General features: G+C 46.3%; 1 protein-coding gene across 1 annotated transcript; it reads left to right on the top strand.

Moving 5' to 3' along the window:
* Nucleotides 1–2010: 2010 nt before the first annotated feature.
* Nucleotides 2011–6437, top strand: LOC112888151 (BEL1-like homeodomain protein 9). The gene is made up of 4 exons (XM_025954511.1): nucleotides 2011–3017; nucleotides 3737–4107; nucleotides 5256–5316; nucleotides 5524–6437. Exons 1-4 carry the CDS (start codon nucleotides 2346–2348, stop codon nucleotides 6121–6123), a joined length of 1704 nt encoding a protein of 567 aa, XP_025810296.1. The 5' UTR covers nucleotides 2011–2345; the 3' UTR covers nucleotides 6124–6437.
* The last annotated feature ends 12191 nt before the right edge of the window (nucleotides 6438–18628 follow it).

The following is an 18628-nucleotide window of genomic DNA, read 5'->3' as shown; positions in this document are numbered from 1 at the left end:
GGTGAAGAAGGCTGCCCAGCGTGTGGTAGTTGTTTTGCGTTTGGCCCCTAAAAAAATCGAATTGATCTGTCAAACAAAGTTTGAACTCGAGCACTAGCAGGAAATACCTGACGAAAACTCCTCCTTTTTCCCCTGCTGGAATATTTAATTTGTCAAGAGGAATTCGCGAACTTCCTCGTGAAAAAAAGAAAATTACCCTGACCTGCGGGGAATACCTCGAAGATCTACGCGCTGGGAGAAGAGGTGGAGGATAAGAGCCGCAGAGTGCCATCAAGCTCCCGTGACGTGACTCTGATTCACGATTTGACAAATGGACAATGATTTGAGTGACCCGGAGTGGAATGGCTGGGAAGGGAGGGGTGCAAGTTTTTTTCTTCGCGCAATGATGTATGATCTACCCCATCCTGCTTGGGCCAAGAGAAAAATGGACCTGGTCCTTTCTATCGCCAGTGAACTTCGTTAGGAGCTTGGGATGGTGGTAGTAGCCAACGAGAAATGTTCGGGTATATAGCCACAGGATAAAAGAAATCGAACTGGAACAGGGTCGTGTCAAAGAAAAGGGGTTGATGCAGTGGCCGTAGAGCACTAGGAGAGCATGGGCAACGTAGATAGCCATAGCAGTGCTAAGGGTGTGTTCGTTTGCCATTAGAGCCCTCTAAAATTTTTAGAGTGCTCCTCCTCTAAAAAATCGCAGTTTTAGAGGCCGAATTAGAGAGCTGTTCGGTGCCGGACCTCTAAAGTTTAGATGTTTCAGGTTTTAGAGGGGTGAAACGAACACACCCTAAGATTTGGAATACACCCTCTTAGTTGCTTCCGAGGCATAATCAGGAAAATGAGGATTAATAATATGTAATTGTCTGTAGCTAAAAAGGACACTTGTACAACATCAACTCCAGGTGCTAAGAAGAACTGTGGCATCCCGTAGCCTGTTTGGAAAGTTAAAGCTAAATTGCTTGAAGTCCTGTCTAGAAAGGGTTGAACAGAAACATAAGTCCATCTACATCTGTCCCAAATCAAATATTTTCTTTTAGCTTTGTCCATCAATATCTAAAAAGTTAGCATGCACGGATTAATAACTCGAGATTGATGTCCTAACGAGATTTAAACCTTTCAGAATATTCAATTTTCTAGTTCAGATAATATAGTTTCTTTTAAAATATTGCTGGTCATTGTTTTGTATTGTAGACGACAGGGATGTATTAGAAATGTGACTAGAGGAAGTTACAGGTAAACTTCTTCTCTCTCTGGTCGCAAGTAATTGTTATTCTGGGTTACACGCCGTCAACAAGCTTAACTTGGAAGATTATTATTTCTTTGATCCTAGTGAACCTTTTAAAATATTATGGCTATTTTTATGTTTTCAATGGTTAAAATATTATAAATTGGATCATATTTTGCATAGTTTCATATTGCTAACTAATGCTCTTTAAACTTTTCTCCGCTATTGATGGTTGCAACTTGTGGCCGGAGGGAGCAAACACTACCTCCGGTCATGAAATCTGTCATCCCGGACTGGGTAATTAACTTGTTTGCGGCTTATTTTTTTTCTTTTTGCGAAATTCTTTGCGGCTTATTTAGCTTGTAGGAAACGATACGATATCCTCTCCTGACCGGAAGGAGTATTATACCAACGTTGCCGAGTAGTTACCAGGGGTAATCTGAGGCGTTTAACCAAAGAAAAGCCCCCGAGGCCGAGCCACCCTGGCCAGAACGTGAACTCGCCCCGCCGGCGGCCACTAACCTGGCGACGTCGCAGTTACCCGGCGCCGAGGTACAAAGGCCCCCCCCCTCGTGTTGCCTGGTTTGTCCCGCGACCACGCTCCTCCCCGCCCTAGGTCGCGGCCTCTCCTCGCAGGCTCGCACCACAAATCACACGAGCAGACAAGCACCAACTCCCTTTCTGCCTTTCGCTTTCACTGCTCACCATTTCCCGTCCTTGCCTCTCCCCCCTCGCCGTCGCGGGCGCCTCTTTTTCACCTCCCACTCCCACCCCGTCTCTGCCACGCAACTTTGCAGAAAGAAAGGCGCCCGAGGTAGCCGAGCGCCCCCGTCCTCCTCCACCAGCAGCGGCAGCAGCAAAGCGCCACCGCCAGAGCCAGCCGAACGCACAAAAGCCCGCGGCCGGGACGCGGGACAAAGCAACGCGGCAGCCTGTACTGCCGGTTGCTGCAGCCCCCCCATCCCAGTCCCAGTTGTTCCAGGCAGCACCCCCCGGCCCGGCGCTCGCAAAGTGCCGAGCCGCCCTCTTCGCCCTCTCTCTCTCTCTCTCTCCCCGCGCGCTCTAACGCCAGGGCGTGTGCGTCGCGCGCCGTACGTACGGACCCCGGCGCTCGTGCGCGGCCGACATGTCCTCGGCGGCGGGCGGCGGGTTCGGGGGCGGCGGCGGCGGCGACCACCAGCACCAGCACCTCCTGCTGGGGCAGGCCGCGGGGCAGCTCTACCACGTGCCGCAGCACAGCCGCCGCGAGAAGCTGCGGTTCCCGCCCGACCCGGCGGACTTGGCCCCGCGCGCCGCGTGGCCGGCGCCCCCGCCGTTCTACTCCTACGCGTCCTCGTCCACGTCGTCCTACTCGCCGCACAGCGCGACGCTGGCGCACACGCAGCTGGTCGCCCACGCGCTGCCTGCCGGCGCCGGGGCCCAGATCCCGAGCCAGAACTTCGCGCTCTCGCTCTCCTCGGCGTCCTCGAACCCTCCGCCCGCGCCGCGGAGGCAGCTCGCCGCCGGGGTAGCCACGGGGCCGTACGGCCCGTTCACGGGCTACGCGGCCGTGCTCGGGCGGTCCAGGTTCCTGGGCCCCGCGCAGAAGCTGCTCGAGGAGATCTGCGACGTCGGAGGCCGCCCGGCGCAAGTGGACCGGCGCTCCGACGACGGCTTGCTCGCCATGGACGCCATGGACGCGGCGGAGGACGTGGACCACGACATGGACGGCGGTGACCGCGCTGCCGCTGAGGCGGTCGTTGTCTCCGGCGCCGAGCAGCAGTGGAGGAAGACCAGGCTCATCTCCCTCATGGAAGACGTGAGTTAATCGCTATGATCTGCTTCTCAACTTCTCCATCCTTGGAAAAAAAACACGTCCTTTCTGCTTCCGTTTCATGTCGCAGTTATTTCTTCTTCGGCGAGAAGAATCTAGCGAACACCTCATGGTCACATCATGCAGGCTACATCCTCCTTGAATCTTTATTTACTGTGCTGGCACAGCTTATTTCTTGTGCTTGTGATTTGATGATAGTAGATATGAGTTGTGATTTGAGCTCTTTCGGATATGTTTCTTTGTTTATTATATGCATCAAATCATTGTTTTGCACTGTTGGTGATGAGCAGTTTCTATCATTTCTTTATTTTTTTTCCCTCGTGATAACTAGCAACTTGTTGCCAAGTTCATGAACATAGAAATAACTCAGAAGTTCATGAGCATGAAATTGGAACATAAAAATTATCCCGTACAAGTTATCAAAATTGCTGCTCGATAAGATTCCTAGAGTTTTTGTCTTCTTTCGAAAGGGTGCTCTATGCATCAGAGTAAGCTGCAGAAAGATTCCGTTTATATCTGTTTACCAGCATGTTTTTTGGGGTTTAAATAATTCTGTTGAACGGTTGTATTTTAGCCAGGGAAACTATTTGATTGCATCCGGATTCCTTCACTAGGACATACATGCTTCTTCGGTTTACTGGCTGCACTTGCTAGTTCAGTACAAGATTTTGGTGCCTTCTAACTCAACTACAACAACCTTGCAGGTTTGCAGGCGGTACAAACAGTACTGTCAGCAGCTACAATCTGTTATCTCCTCGTTTGAGACCGTCGCGGGGCTGAGCAATGCGGCGCCCTTCGCGTCAATGGCCCTAAGGACAATGTCAAAGCATTTCAAATGTCTGAAGGGCATGATTCTTAACCAGCTGCGCAATATTAGTAAAGTCGCAGCCCATGATGGTATGGGCAAGGAGGATATGGCGAACTTTGCACTGATGGGAGGTGGCTCAGGCCTCCTCAGGGGAAACAGTGCAAATGCGTTTAGTCAGCCACATAACATTTGGAGGCCTCAAAGGGGCCTTCCAGAGCGTGCAGTGTCCGTTCTTCGCTCATGGCTGTTCGAACACTTCTTACATCCGTAAGTATATACTATATATGTTATATTCTGATCTTGTTGTGTTTGAAGTAATTTGGTTTTGGTGAAACTGATCCTTCTAAGATATTTAAATCTGTGTACAAAGTATTGAGTTCTGGTGTTGTGTACTGATACTACGGCTCTGCAAATTTGAAGTTTCTATATTATGATGCAAAGCTGAATTTTCGAGTGCTTATCTATTGGGTAGCATTTGGGAACATGACATGTCATGATTATATGCTGCTTGCGCAACATGATCATGATTCCTATTAGTGAGAAGAATCATAAAAAGATCCGAGATATGGGATAAATGCCCACATAGTTCCAACCAAACCAATGGCTAAAATTCATTTGCTTTATTTGAAGCTTCTATTATTTTCATGTGCATGCACTTATTTTGCTAGTGATAAGGCCACAAGGGCCACTGCTTTCCATGCATATGTTTAACAGATAAAAAGTATGCTGGGAAATATCTTTAGGGGTGTTATCACCAATCGTTAATAGCTTATATTCCACCACATCAAGCATTGTTGATGATTCATTACCATCTGTTGCTTATTCATCCTTGTTGGTTCTGAACTTCTGATCTGTGAATGACTTGAACTACAAATAATTTGTTTTTCGGATTTCCTCATGGGGCCTATTTGTTATCTACTAGTTCAATTTGAAAAATGCATGTTTTGTCTATCTTAGCCACATACCAATTTGGAAAGAAAATGGAATAAAAACCTAGAAAAAGTACCAGAATATAATATGCTGGTGTGACTATATATGGTGCTCTTGCTATTGATGGTAATTCTTGTTTGGTTGTTATTTTGTAACATCTGTTTGAAAAGCCTTGCATCTAAATTTAAATTTTGGTTTGGGAAACCTTATTCCTTACTTGCAAGTCACATATTGGCCTAATTATTTGTATTTAGGTGCAATATTTTTATGATCCTTATTACATCCTTTAGCTTTTGGGTCTCAGGTGCTAGTGCTAGTCATTGGCCAATTACTCATTTGCTGATTCTTCCTACCTTTGTATTTACATTTTACGTGTTCTTTTGTGTTCTTTTGGTATCACTGTGAGCTTATTTTATGGCATGCACTACTATATTTGCTTGCATGGTTTTTTATGTTAATTATCATGTCTGGCACTTCTTTTCCAGGTATCCAACCGACAGTGACAAGCAGATGCTGGCTAAACAAACAGGCTTAACAAGGAACCAGGTAAGCCTCCACCATGTCTTCAACTTTTTGCAGTTAGGGGACTAATAATTTACTGGAGTTCCTCCATTAGGTCATTAGCAAAGTGTGTCAGATGCCAAAAACAAATTATTGCATTGTCAATTCACCATCTTCTTGAAATGAGATTACTACTTGCTGAACTCTGTATACTTTAGTTCTTCCCTGATGAGCATGGGAATCCCTGAGCAGGTGTCAAACTGGTTCATCAATGCAAGGGTGCGCCTCTGGAAGCCAATGGTAGAAGAAATCCACAACCTGGAGATGCGGCAGCAGCACAAGAACCCATCGCTCGACAGGAACCAGCTCGGCATGCAGCAAACCCAGCACTCGTCGGACAGCAGCGGGAAGCCCTCCGATCCTTCGAGCTCTCAGCGGGGGCAAAGCAGTGGCATGACAACGAGGAACCTCAGCTCCCCGGCGTCCCGGCACATCCAGGACGAGCTCTCCCAGATGCCCCACGACATGCCAGGCCAGGTGAGCTTCGCATACAATGGGCTGTCTGCGCACCACGGCCTGGCTCTGTCGCACGCCCAGCAAGCTGAAGGGGTCGGGGTCGGCGCCGGTGGCGCTGCTGCCAACGGCGGTGTCTCGCTCACCCTCGGCCTCCACCAGAACAACCGGACCTACATTGCCGAGCCGCTGCCGGCCGCTCTCCCGCTCAACCTCGCGCACCGCTTCGGGCTGGAGGACGTGAGCGAGGCCTACGTGATGGGGTCGTTCGCTGGCCAAGACCGGCATTTCACCAAGGAGATCGGCGGCCACCATTTGGTCCATGACTTCGTTGGCTGATCAGAGTCCTGGAAGGTTGGTCAACATCAACATGTATTGTACTAGGGGTAGGACAGTTGAAGAAACAAGGGGCCGGCGTTCGTGCCCTCTCCTGGTGTAGATCCGTGTCCAAGACTGCTGTCGATATTTGACAACGTGGGGGGCTGGCTGTAGAGGGCATGACCATACCTTTGAAGATGTGCTGTATGCTGTATGTGGTAGTGTTGAACCCTATTTGTTCTAATCCCAGCTGATCGATTAAGCCGTGTTAGCATGTACTGCCACTATTCCTTTGACATGCAATTAATTGAAGTCAAGTGATCCTTGCAAAAAAACCAGTGTTGCTCTTGCTCCATCTACCTAGCTAACCCCAGCAATGACACTTGACAGGAGAGACTGAAATGTCATGCACAATAATTTACAGTGTAGCTCCATGGTGTAGCCCTAAAATATGACTGGTGTGTATAGGTAGCCTTATCTTTTGATGTTGGATCAATATGGTTAGCCTTTCCATGTCCTCCATTAAACTAAGAAAGCAGGTGGTGGCGGCATTAATCAGTGCCAGATCCTGCATCCTTAGATGGAGTACGCCTCCTAAAGCTTGGACAGGCCATGATTTTCCCATCCGCCGCGAAACCTTCCTCCAGTTCCACCACAGGCTTTGTCATCACCCCCGGCCCCTAACACCACCTGTTAGGGCTGAGCTGTCCCCACCGTAAACCTTAGCTTTCGCCTTGATCCGCGCACTAAACAGCCGGCCAATTAGCCGGCGGTGCCATGATCGGCCGGCCGGCCCCTGTGTGTTTTTTTTCACCTCTCCCCAGGGTAAAAAGCCCATGTTACCTGGGATCAGTTATCCATGGCCCTCGGTGCTGCAGCGCCCGATTTGACGTACGCTTTGGCGAGTAGAATAACAACTGGGGGGCTCCATGCACGCCCTTTTTTGCGTGGAGGGAATCCATGCACGTCACTGGCTGGCAGCTGCAGCTCGGCTCTCTCCTCCTCGGCAGAAAGCAGCCGGCGTCCCTGGTTTGAAAAGGGCGCTGCTGCGTCGCGAGCTTTTCTTTTCTTTTCTTTTCTAGGCTCGAGTGGCGCCTTGGCCTGCATGGGCAGATTATTGCGGCTCTGATTCTGCATGCCTGCTGAGCGAAACATGATGTGCTGTGCCGCCTTTTTTCAGTTTTATTTTTCCATCCCTTCATGGTTAAAGCAGGGGCGATCATTGCCACTGATCGAGCTAGCTAGAGTTGCACAAGCTTCAGAGCTCGGTCAGAGATCCATCCATTCACTCGTCTCTGTGTCACTGTGTGTGTGCATGGGAGCTAGAGTAAGGAAAGGCTGCAGAGGACATTCCGGTTTCCATGCTGTAGGAGTAGTAGTTTCCCGACGTGAAAAGGGGAACCCTCGCTCTTGTCAAGTCAGGATCACGTTAGCTCATATCAGCAGCTCATGAGCTGTAAGCATCTTTCTTTCAGATTTTCAGTACCAGAGCCGCGCGTTTGGCAGAGTACCGGGAGGGATGGAGCCGTGGCGTGTTGATTTTGGAGCGGAGTCGTCGAGAGAAAGTTCAAAGTACTCGGCTACCTTGTGATGGGACCAAGAGAGGGTCCGGTTTAGGTGTTTGTTCCTTTTGTCGCCAAATTTTGTAGCCTTGGTCAAGAAGGGACAGTTACATTGCCATTTCATGATACATATTTTTCCGTTTTTAAAAGCACTGATTTTACAGTTTATTACGCAAGTGAGGAGACTGATACTACTGGTGCATACTGATGCTACTACCACAGCGCCTAGACGACATCTTTTTACCCTGGCTAGTTGGCAGGCAGGTGAGGGCAACTGTCTGCAGCAGCACCAGGAAGCCTGCTTTGCTCGCATCCTTCTCTTCTCTGATCAGTAGTGGCAGCTCCTGCTTTTAACGCCAGCACCTATCCTCATCTCCATCTCCATGTCACTAACATTTCTCAATCAAGTGACAGGATACCAAAGCATCGCAGAAGGTCATGGGCCACAGCACCTGAGTGCCAAAGCACCCAAAGCTAAAGGCCTTTTGATCCTAGCCTAATCCGCGTCGGGTAGTAGTGGGGGTTCCCGTTAAGCATATGTTCTTTCCACTCTTAAGATATGGCCGATCTGATGATCCGTCCTGGATTTGCCACTTTCAAAGAGATGCCGGCTTTTGTTTGTCTAATCCGAGTGGCCACCTCCTCCTGCTCCGGCCGGCCGGCCGGGCCGCCGCTGCCACAGGTCACCACCATCACCACCACCTCCGTCCTCCCTCACCGCGGCGGCAGTGGCGCAACGTGCTTTCGCCTCGGAAATGACATGCGGCACTGTGCCCGCATAGAATAATTGCTTTTCTTGGGAAATGCGGGGCTGGCAGCAGGAACGGCGAGCACAGGCGCTCTGAGCCGGAACTGGAGTGCAAGTAAGCGTTGGCGTAGGATTGGATGGCCTTTGCATCATGCATCCCCTCACGGCACCCCTTGCCCTGCTCTGGCCTGCACTGGGCTAGCTAGGCTTCTGTCTGCAGCTATAGAGGCTAGAGCTGCTGCTCTGCTAGCCCTGCAGCTGCCTGTTGCATGGCATGCCATGGCATGGATGGATAAACAAGTCATCGGGACTCAGATCGTAGCCTTTTTTTATAAAGAAATTGTTCAGTTTGTTGGGTTGGAATCTTGCTAGGGTCAGGTCGGGTAACCTAAACTAATCGCGCTGTTCGATCCCCTCGTTTCTCTGGGATGGCTGCTTAACGGTTTTTCTTGGGCCAATAATACAGCGAATCGGTGGTGGCGAGGAGATGGAGAGGGTCCCTTAATCCTTGGCTAAACATTGGCCACGATGTCCACGCGAAATATCTTATGAAAATGGCCTCTTTGCTGCAACAATACGTGGCGCACACGACTAATATCTCGGTTGCCGGGACCCGTTCCACCGGCTCATTTTTAGCACCATCTGAAGCGCTTTTGTTTTTTTTTTGGGAAATCTCCATGTGAGTGCCTGGTGCTAGAAAAACATCGATAACATCGACACGTGTACAACTTCGAGTTGGTGGACGTCAAACAGTGGTAAAAGGATACAAGATGACAAACACCGTACCGTTGTTCAAAGAATTAACACAAGAAACAACATGGAAGCACGAAATTTGTTAGCGATGTCCAGATTTGATGCCTACACCCCAAGTTGTAATGACTATGTACTCCAAAGAAAAACAGCACCGAAATAGCGGTGAACTCATACTTATTGCCCTTAGGATAGTACACTCCAAACTCTATCCTTCACAACTAGTATAACTCACGTCCCAGCACTGGCTGGAATACACCCATGTTTTATCTTTGCTTCAAGCCCTACTACATTAAAAATAAGGGAGCGAGCTCAACCAAAGCGTTTAGACCCTTGGAAGGATGATGGTAGTTGGAAGGGGAGGGGTGCGACGGAAATCACGGGGCTGTACAAGCATGCGAGATGGATTTCTTAACGACTGTGGGCTCATAAAATTATCCAAAAGCTACATTACAAGAAATCCTTTAATCCATGATAAGTTTTTGGTGATGTTTATAGAAAACGTTATAAATAGGTTTTATGAATTTTCATCACAAATTTGCAAATGATCCATATGGGCTCAAATTTGGGCCCATTTTCTGTGACGAATCTCTGATAATCGTCATGGAGTAAAAATAGAAATCGTCACAAATTTGCAATGATGTTTCAATTCCATTCATGCTTCTACTTTTTGTTGGAGTTGCGTGAAATTTCATTCAGTTTATTTAGTTTTCTAAATTTCTATTGCATAGAAAAAACTCTTATTATTTTTCTGAAAAAATAATTTTGGCCCACCTAAACATTGTGCTGGGCTCAGCCCGCTTCCCTCCCGCAGCGGTGGGTTACACATCAAATCCCAAAGTTCTAAATTAGTGACGATGCATTTAACAGATGAGCAAAATTTAGACATATACTCCCTACAAAACCAGGCGGATCCGTGTGTGGGCGCGAGGGCCAGTACTATCGCGCCACGTGGCGACGCTGCTTCATATGAATAGTTCATCTTTTCCTTTATCTTTTTAATCCGCAATTAAAAATTGTAATCAGTATTTCTCCCTTGTACAAGCTCCAAATTTATTGGTTGTTTTTTCTGATTTTTTTTAAAATCACCCTCTTTCTTTTGGTGGTGTCTATATGTATGTTAACTACTATTTTTCAGATATTTTTTATGGTTTATTTCTTTCCATGAAATAGAAAATAGAAAAACTATATTTTTCCATAACAATTGCAAATGTAGCTTTATATTTTCTAACATTAATATAAACATAAGGTTGTGTACAAACTTGAGATTTATATGAGTTTAAAAATATTATGAGGTATGCAAACTTTAAAGTTTAACTAGATTTATAAGCAACTATGCGAAAGACGTATCTATTTGTGAACAATGTATGTACCCACTTTACTAAAACTACTTAAGTTTTTTTCACAAGCTTATGGAACAAAAATATATTGTCATGTCAATTTGTTGTATTAAATCCCTCATGCAAACACCCCCCGGAACCCTACCTCTCCTCCTCCTTTCACTGTTTCTGCGCTGCACGCTTCCTCTCCTCAGATCTTCCCTAACTTTCACTATCTCTGCGCCGCTACCCAATCTGCCACCCCTTCGCTCGCGGTGGCGGTGGGGTAGTGAAGAGCGGGACAACAAAATCCAAAGCGGCCGGCCTGGTCCCCCGCTCCCTCTCCTTCTACGGGGCAGCGGCGGTGGCGAGAGGGAGCGGCCAGCCTAGTCCCCCCACTCCCTCACCTTCTACAATCTAACATGGGCTTTGTACGGTGGGCTTGTCCTGATGAGCTGAAAATATTGGGCCCACTTCTCAAATTGGCTTACCAAATGTGTCATCAGCCATATCATCGGCCATGTCAGCAGCCACGTCACCATCGTTGGCCATATCATTACCGAGCTGGCATATCATCACCAACGTCATTGTCCATGTCATCATCATCATCCATATCAGTACCCATATCATCATCCATGTCACATGGTTGTTTAATCTATGACGATTTCTATGATATTTATTTTCGTCACTAAAGCTGGGCTTGGGTTGGGCTAAGTGGGCCTGAGGATATTTTATGATGAATTAGAAACGTCACGGATTGTGTCAATCTGCGATGATTACGTAGAAAATATCATGAGGTGTAATTTGTGACGCTTAATACATGACGATATGCGAAATCATCACAGTCATTGCTTTATAACAATTTTTCAGCGATCTGTGATGAAAATTTTTCATTATAGATTAACGTATTTCTTGTAGTTCTAGAATGACTTGTTTTGTAGGATAAATTTTGAATCCCAGGGCGACTTGTTTTTTAGACGGAGGAACTACAAGTTTGAATTCCTTGTCGTGGAGCGGTGGACGCGAGTCAGGTGGCGAGCCGTGCCCGTGCCAACTTGCCAGTCCCCGGTTTGCACTAAAATGGCAAGTCCAGCTCTAAGTAAGATAAAAAGGTGATAAAGATGCGGCTTGGACTCGGAGAACGAAAGAAGCCGACGAGAAACCAGTAGCGAGGAGGAGCTAAGGAAGAAGCCCTGCCCCGCCGTTCGTCATCGGAGGAGGAGAAGGCGGAGCTGAGTGCTCAAGGTAACTTTACCATCCGCAAGCTATTGGAGTGCATGTCTTGCAGCAAAGATTTTGATTCATGGTGAGGATTGTGTACGTTAATGGCTCCAGCAATGCCAGCGCTAGGGGTGCCATCGATGATGCACAAGGTCGGGTTCGGGTGGGTGGCATAGTGGCAAGGAGGAGGCAGGCAGCATTGTAGCATATTAGGGGAGGGAGTGGCGCGTGGATGGAATGGCGAGGCGAGGGGAGTCGCGATGATGGGGTTTGAATTGAACACGGGCTGGGAGGAGGCAGTGGCGGATGCGCAGAGGCCTAGCCATCTGAGCGGTGCTGGACTCACGCGGCGTAGGCTATCATAGCTAAAGGGCCTCGTGCCCTCATCGCGTCGCTTGGCCGCTTGGGCTAAGGAAGTGTCATCGCGCGTCGGGATCTAGATTTTGTGCACGCTCAGTCGCTGTGCCACATGGCCAAGGAGAATCAAGTTAAAGGCACACGCACACGCGGTGGCGGCTGAGGAGGGACGGTGTAGGGAGGTCGGGACGGCGGGGCATGCCGGTGCTGCTTGGGAGCTGGTGGAGACGTGGGCTGTAGTGGTGTGGAGCGGCTGTGCCGGGCAGAAGGAAGTAGCACCCACGCGCGATGGGGTGGTCCTGGCGCCACGGCGATGCGCGCGCATCATATGTAGGCGCGCACTAAGGGTGAAGGTCGGTGTTGTGCAGGTGGAGAGTGGGAGGACATGGGCGCGCTGCTGGCCATGGTGGTAGATCAGAGGTTTTGTAGGTGGAGACCAGCAGCACGAGCACGTGAGAGAAGATCATGAGAGTTGACATTAGGCCGGGAGTGTACACATCAAAGATGATCTCCACAATTGAGGTTTAGGAATAATGGCAATAAGATCTGATATGTCCGTTAAGTGAGTAGCTCAATTGATTTTTGTGGCCAAGATCCAACTTGTCTACCTCTATGTTTCTTGCTCACTGCTCCTCCATGGCGTCGATCTTCACCATGTGCATGACACCCCCAACCCCACCCACATTCTTCTGTGTTCACAGATCCCCATTGTTCGGTTAGCTGCCGCCACTACCTCGGCAGCATCCAACCGACGTTCCTCCATCACCTAGCCAGATCACCCGGCCGCCGCCGCCATCTATCGCCAAGCTGCCCCTGCCAATCTCCGATCCATTGAAAAACCCAAGCATCCTCCTAACCGTAACATTGCTGGTCCCCTTGCTAGAGTTGATGAAGATATCTGGAGCTTGACTTGCGGCTTGAGTCAGATGATTAGAGCTTGAGCTGGGTGCAAATGGGACGCGCCTCCAAAACTCGGATGTTGCAATAGTTAAAATGCTCGACCGTTATGTTATTGATCGAGGTAGAGTTCAACTTTCCCAATTGGCCAATTAGCTCTTTCCCCCTCATTATATCTTAGGGAATGAAAAGGTTGTGGTTGCAGTTTTGTTCATTCCTTGCCCAAGTGCTCCTTCTATCATGCCATGCCACAAGCAATATAAAACTATGATGATCAGAAACCATTGTATTTCATCTGTTTCAAAATTTAGTTCACTATTCGCCATTTTCTATGTGATTTTGTCCACTTCTTGTTACAGATGCCATGTTTTCAAGTAGTGTACAGTTAGGATATGCTTGGTATCCCTTATTATGATATATGTAATTCCGACATATACCGATCTAATAGCATATTACCACATTCAATTAGTTAGTCATCAAGGGCATTGGAGTGAATTCACATGGACAAACTAGCATTAGGCCAGTGCATTCCCAGTATGTTAGTCTAACTTTCCAATCATAAAAGCAATGTAAGCATGTGCAATTAATAGCCATGGGTGGATAGGTCCTTCTTTTCATTTGGTCTTGAGTATTGCCTTTTGATATTAGGGTAATCTAAACAATCGGCACTATTTAACTGTTTTAGATCCATCACCCCTGGTCTTGGTTTGGTACCTTTTAAGTTTGCCTTTTTGCTTGCTTGTCATATCCATAGTAATATAGTTGATCTCCAAATCTTAGTTTGGCACACGAGTGAGCCGGCCCATATGTTCACCCTTCCATCCCTTCTATTTTTTTCCACATATATTCCTAACGATGCATTTTACAGATGGCCAACACCCACATCTATACACTCAAGGTTACTGATTTTGGTGCGTTTGGAGACCTGCCTGACCCCAACTTGAACCCCCTGCCATACGGAAGTACATCACTGGACTTGCGCTTTGTTGTGGATGAAGGCACGGGAGAGAAACATCTTTTCCTGGAGTTCATGTTGCGCGTGACAGCTGGCAAGCTCATGCAACATTTCGCCCAGAAGAAGTCAACCGAGCCCAATTGCATTCAGTTCGATTGGAGCCTCACCAACCTGGACATATACGAGTGTTTCCCAATCGAGGATGAGAAGATGAAGATAATCTATAGGGACCAGCTACATCAGGTACGAAGCCAATATGTTGCCCTTGGAGTGATGAGATATCCTCCAACCTCCATGGACAAGATACATACATACTCACAAGATAATGAAATCGATGTCTATTCTTTCTCTCACAGCGAGAGTTGACCACCCTAGCATAACTAGGATAACTACAACGGGATTCTTTCTCTCACAGCGAGAGTTGAGTACCCTAGCAGAACTAGGACAACTACAACGGGAGTTGATAGGCTGGTGGTTCTCCTGCATGCATGGCCATGTGGATCCAATTCGCGGCGGCCTCTTCCAGCTCCAGGGCGCAGCTGACAGCCAGCATCAGTCTCTACACTGGACAGCCCAGCTATGCTATGCTTGCTACCGTATTGTCATGCACCTCTGTATTGTTATCGTCTATTGTCTTTGTTGAGAAATCAGGGCTTCTAACCCAACTTCCGAGAAGCGGTACCAAAGTAGTATGATATCACTACTTCTGCGGACCCTATACCTATACTACACCGAGAAGACCTTCACCTAGACGCCAATACGGGAGATCAACTCTATACAAAAGAAGTCAACTCTTTATTCAATACTCCCTCCGTCCCAAAATAAGTGTTGTTTTAGAAAATTTTAGACACGTTACTCACCCTAAGAAGTGAACTTGTTACCCCTAATTACTTCTAGCAATTGTGATTGAAAACCATATTATTTATTTGGTTTTCTGGATCCCCAATTAATGCATATGCGTTGGAACTAGAAAAATAACATCTACTAAGTATTTGATTGGCTCTATGTGTTTTTCTATACAACATTTTCTTAGTACATGGTATAGCTTTAATTAGATGGATCTCATTCCAAGTTAAAACAATGCTCTTTGCGGGACAAAATTTGAATACTAAAACAACACTTATTTTGGATGTAGGGAGTATAACTTAGTACAACACAAGACCTTTGCACTCTTTATGTGGCTACCCTAGCATGATACAACTACACTACATGGTTACCATGCTACCTCCTATTTGAGACCTCTTATGCCATGGTATGGCAAGAGGGGATGAGAGCACATCTATTTATAGAGGCTCATGGGTGTTGCGGTGTTACCATTTGATAACTTCCACACTCTTCTTTATAAAATATCTAACTCTACAATTTTTCTCATTCTTATCCAATTATGCAAAATATCCAATTATAGAGAATTTTTATCTTGCCATAAAGCATACCATCTAAGGCTGGATATCGAGCTGGCTGGGCTTGTCTCGTTATTTTATTGTTAAGATAACAAATGAGTGGAAGGAAAATTTCAAATCAAACAAATCCCAGTCTATAAATTACAATACCTCCAACATTCTCAAGTTCACATATTAGAAAACCAATAATTGAATCCGCATCGGGCCAGAAAATCTCACTCCCAAAAGCCATAAGAGCAAAGAACGAGGAGTAATCTATATCTATTTCTAAAGCACATAAGGTCTCAACCTAAAGTTTTGGTTGATCCGTCTTGTGTCATTGACAGGTGGACCTTAGTTCATCCCGTATGCGAGTCGGACCAGTCCTCCGTCCATGACTCGATCATGTAGATCCCTACAAATTAATGTACGGCATATTTGCCTAGTTAATTGAATAATCGAAAAACCCCGCTGAACCAAATCCGCAACGCACAATTTTCAGGTGGTGTTTGGATTGATGGACATAGGAGGTGGGATAGGGAAATAAGGTTTGGGTTAAAATATTTTCTTTGTTTGGATTTTGGATTAGGGATAGGAGAGGTGTTTAGGTATGGGATATGAAGGCTTCTTTTAGCAAACCTTTTATTTCAATGTAGAGGGTGGGATAGGGGTGTGATATGAGTAGAATATATGTAAAATTACTATTCTACCTCTGGTTATGTTGCTTTTAATTGGATCCATACTCCTTTAAGAATGGTATTATAGTCATTTGATACTTATTTTCTTCTCCCAAATCTATTACACATCAATTAAGGAAATGGGATAAAAACTTATATCCCCCTCCCATACTCACTCATTCTATCCCATTTTATTTTCCTATCTCAAATCCATTAGGCATCTAAACACCACTTCACCGGTACTGTGTGCATCTGACCAAGCCAATCCAAATCAAGTTGTGGTGATCCAATGTTGGCCAATTCAGGGAAGAAATTAGGGGTGGCAAAGGGTCTTAAATTTTAGCTAAATAGTCTAAGAGCTAAACTCTCATCTTATAAAATTTTGAGCTAAAAATATATAGAGTCAAGTGGATCGTGAAGAGAGCACTAGGACCGAGAACATATTATGTATTACCAATCTTTTAGATGCTACCATGTTATTAAACACAGTAGCACCTAAATCGGTGTATGTAAAACTACATAAAAAATATAGATAGATAGAGCAAGCAATCATCCATGTGCATGCAAAATTTGAGCTTGAACAAAAAATTGTATAAGAAGAAATAAAAAAGAGAAATTAGCACCTAAATAGTTGCGGGTGGAACTGTTCATGTCCGATCCACAATCCGCAACTATTCAAGTGCTGATTTCTTTTTTTTCTTCTGGCAGAAATTTTTGTTCAAGTTCAAATCTTACATGCACGTAGATGCTCTATCAATCCATATTTTTGCTATAATTTTACACGCACCCGTTCAGATCTAACACGGTAACACCTAATCCGCTTGTAACACCGGATATGTTCTCCACTAGGATCATAATCCGTTACCATTCCTAGAAGCAATATGCTGCCAGATTTGACCTCATGGCATGTGAGATCTAGCGTTAGCTCCGCTGATGGTGCTGCGTGTTGTGCTATTGCGCGAGGGTCTTCTGTGCGAGCATCGCCTTATGTCTTCTATGCGAGCATCATGCTTGCCTAGGGTGCGGACTGGCGTGCATCGCCTTATGTCTTCCGTGCTAGCATCGCCTAGGGTGGGGGCTGGGAACGGCGGCCGACGGCATGGGAAGGAGTCGGGGAGGGAGCAAGACGATGGGAGTTGAGCCGCGCAGGTGTCTAGGACCGAGAGAGATCAAGAGTTCGAGAAAGAGGACGGAATTGTGAGCAGGGGGCTTCTTAGTCTGGCGGATTGGGCTACTTGTTGCGCCAGGCTTTGTAATCTTCAGCTATGTGCTCCAGCTCGTTTGAGCTCGCGAGCCAGCTCGAGCTGGCTCGTTATATCTAGCGAGCTAAAAGCTGAGTTTAGATCGTTGAGAAATGTGAACGAGCCAAGCTGAGGAAGCTAACGAGCTATGAATTTTTCATCCAGCTTTACTTGGAACACAAGAAAATGATAGCAAATTTTTACGATTTAATTCTTGTAGGAGAATTTCTGTAGAACTATATGGAACAAAGAAATGCTTCGCAATATTCTTTTGGAATTCATTCCTATGGAATGAGCTATGGTGCCCCTGCCAATACTTTCATGGATCTAGGAAAGTGATAAGGAGCTCACGAGTCCGAGGGAGATGGTGATGCTAATCGGAAACGAATGTGGTAGCCGTGGAGATGAGAGCAATTGGGCAGCATGTGGTGGCGCGAAGTGGCCCAGAAACAGAAGGTGGCGACAGCACGGTTGCATGGAACATGATGAAGTGATCTTCTGTCACAATTGATCGGGCAGAGAAAATTTCCTTAGCTGCGGCATGATACGGTCTAGAAATGGACAGGGGCGAAACTGGACCCCAAATAACCGTGGTGCACAACTTAGCAATAAATTCTAAGCACTGGTGAATTCTAGCACTAGCAGTGGAAAAAATCGTTTGGACCCTGATGCAAGTGCACCAGGCATCATCAACGTGGCTTCGCCCCTGCAAATGGATATAAGAATTTAGAAACTAAATCTAAACCGAACAAATTTAACCAACGTCTTAACTAATATTATTTAGTTTTTAAATTTTATCTCCCGTGCCAATGACCCCAGGCTTGGTCATGCCAAGCCATCTTGTGCGACAACAATCGTGCCGCTGCATGTGGCGGTACTAAGCCCACACCAGGTTACAATTTGCACCAACTTGTATGCACGGTCACGTCAATTCATATGGTGTGACTGATTTATTCATCATGCTAAAATTGGTTGGCGTAACTAAAAAAGCTAGTTTTTAAAAATATAGTTTGGGATTAATTAGTTTTAAAATATTAACTTTCTATAGGCTAAAATACAAAAATATATTATTATTTGTTGTTTCCAATATTCAAAGACCGAGTTAACCAGATAAACTGAATTTAAGTATATCTATTGACCTAGCCTATCTAAATTCTAAGCTCCACAAGTTCATATTACTTTTGACTATCACCATCTTTTGTATCCTTGATTTTGCTTTAAAGAATTCAGATACAAACTGACCAAATAAAAAATATTTCAACTACTGAGGTCCTTTCTATGTTTAGTAAATTATTTGGTCCGTACGCTGTAAAACCGAATAAGCTTTTAATTAAAAGAAAAAGGGAAAAGAACAGGGAATGAAATATTTGGGTGCCCAACCAACCTTCGACGGCCCATTTCTGACCCGATGATGCAATAG

Source organism: Panicum hallii, chromosome 3, assembly GCF_002211085.1.
Source record: "Panicum hallii strain FIL2 chromosome 3, PHallii_v3.1, whole genome shotgun sequence".
Lineage (NCBI taxonomy): Eukaryota > Viridiplantae > Streptophyta > Magnoliopsida > Poales > Poaceae > Panicum > Panicum hallii.
Note: the sequence above shows the minus strand (reverse complement) of the source record. Positions and strands in the feature narration are given on the sequence as shown.